The sequence below is a fragment of the Rhagoletis pomonella genome, unplaced genomic scaffold (assembly GCF_013731165.1).
Source record: "Rhagoletis pomonella isolate Grant_MI unplaced genomic scaffold, Rhpom_1.0 Rhpom_scaffold_05141, whole genome shotgun sequence".
In the NCBI taxonomy this organism is placed as follows: domain Eukaryota; kingdom Metazoa; phylum Arthropoda; class Insecta; order Diptera; family Tephritidae; genus Rhagoletis; species Rhagoletis pomonella.
In genome coordinates this window covers 4,572-6,496 of record NW_023463685.1, presented here as the reverse complement: position 1 = coordinate 6,496, position 1,925 = coordinate 4,572, and the positions used below count along the sequence as shown (strand labels likewise).

Below are 1,925 nucleotides of genomic sequence, written 5' to 3'. Positions count from 1 at the left end.
GTTTTATCTGTTCTTTTATCAAGGTTAGTTCTAATGAAACAAATGCGCTTTCCAGGGCCATATTGAAAAGATCTGGTGCTCATAATCATACTCCTAATCGGGCGGAAGTTGATGCTAAATTAGTAATGGAAGAAGGGAAGAGGATGGTCAAAATGAAATCGGTACCGATTTCTAATGTTGTTGCACACATAATCGGAAAAGTTGATAAGTCAACTGCGGCACGTCTTACTGATCCAGATAGCATGAAATGAACGCTACGCTCTTACCGGGCAATAAATAATCCTATACCACCCAATCCTAAATCAGCCAATGAATTGACAATTTCCGATGAATTTGCTTATATATTAAAAGGTGACAAGTTTCTATTTTGGGACTCACGAGATGATGGGAAATCAAAATGAACTTTAGTGTTTACCACTAAATTTAATTTGGATGTTTTATCGTCATGTGATTTATGGTTTGCTGATGGTACATTTGATTGTGTGCCTCATCTTTTTCAGCAACTATATATCATTCATGGTGTACGCGATGACCTTCAGCCTGTACCTCTTGTATCTATTTTGAGTACTGGTAAGAGCAAGAAAGTATGTAGAAATGTTTTGAAGCGACTTAAACGAAGCCAACCCGGTTTGCATCCTAAAAAAATTATGTGTGATTTTGAAGTAGCATTTCACCACGCAGTGAGAGATGTGTTTCCTGAAACGATTATCAAGTGCTGTTTCTTTCATTTCACACAGTCTGTGTGGTCTCATATTCAAAAAGCAGGGTTACAGCAACAATATGCAGATGACGCTATGTTTGCATTACATTTACGTAAATTAATCTCGATGGCATTTGTTCCACTTGAAGATATCCCTGTGGCTTACAATACTTTAATGAATTCGGAATTTTATGACATAAACAAAGAATTATTGGATCCACTCTTGGATTATTATGAGGGAACTTGGATGGGTGAAGTTAATCGTCGTGGTGTTCGTAGGCTGCATCGTTTTGATTACTTATTATGGAATCATTACGATTCCGTAAAAAACTTTGAGCCACGCACAAATAATGCTTGTGAGGGGTGGCACAATGCTTTTTCAGTTCGTGCACAAGCCAGTCATGTCTCCATCTGGAAACTTATAAACTTATTAAAAGCAGAACAGGGTACAACAGAGTTAAAAATTCATCAGCAAGAGGCCGGCCGCGAATGTCATAAAAAAAAGAGGAATTATGTGGATTATGAAGCTCGATTGGAGAGAGTAGTAATGAAGTACGACAAAGAGCTAGTTGTAGAGTTTTTGGAACATGTTGCTCAAAACGTTTGGTTTTGAAAACACGTTATAAATTTTGCCTATATGTATATTTGTATTTGGAGAAATTACGAATGAAAAGTATATTTAATGACATAAGACAATATAATCATATGTATAAATTTCTATCCGGATGAGTTTGTATTGGGACCATATTTATTGGGTAGAATTTACCGGGATGAGTTTGTTTTGGGATGAGTTTGTATTGGGATGACTTTTTTTGGGTTACATTTTCCGGGATGAGTTGTTTTGGGATGAGTTCTCTGGGATGAATTTACCTAGAACCTCAACAAGCCAAACTATAGACAAAAATTAAGAATATTCAATAACTGCTTGAATTATTACTTTTATAAATTTTTAAAAAGAATACGCTGAAAAGTGCAAAGATAATGAATTTAATTTATTTTAATGAAAACTTTTATTTTTATTTTAGTTTACTCAAAATAAACTAAAGTATTTATTTTATTTTTAACTAAAATGTATTCAACAATTTATATTGAGCTAGATGCCGTTTTTATTGAAAAACTATTGTGGAAAAGCAACAATAATTTTGAAAAAATGGTACATGTGATAGCTATTTCGGAAATTACCACATTTCCTCGTCAGACTTCTTTCAGTGGGATTCGATCTAAC

General features: G+C 34.4%; 1 protein-coding gene across 1 annotated transcript; it reads left to right on the top strand.

The window, feature by feature from the left end:
• Nucleotides 1–827: 827 nt before the first annotated feature.
• Nucleotides 828–1,313, top strand: LOC118755022. Its single transcript, XM_036489879.1, has one exon. It carries the CDS (start codon nucleotides 828–830, stop codon nucleotides 1,311–1,313), a length of 486 nt encoding a protein of 161 aa, XP_036345772.1.
• The last annotated feature ends 612 nt before the right edge of the window (nucleotides 1,314–1,925 follow it).

Coding starts and splice junctions, on each gene's coding strand:
- LOC118755022 (XM_036489879.1), top strand. CDS start 828: ATGGCATTTGTTCCACTTGAAGATATCCCTGTGGCTTACAATACTTTA.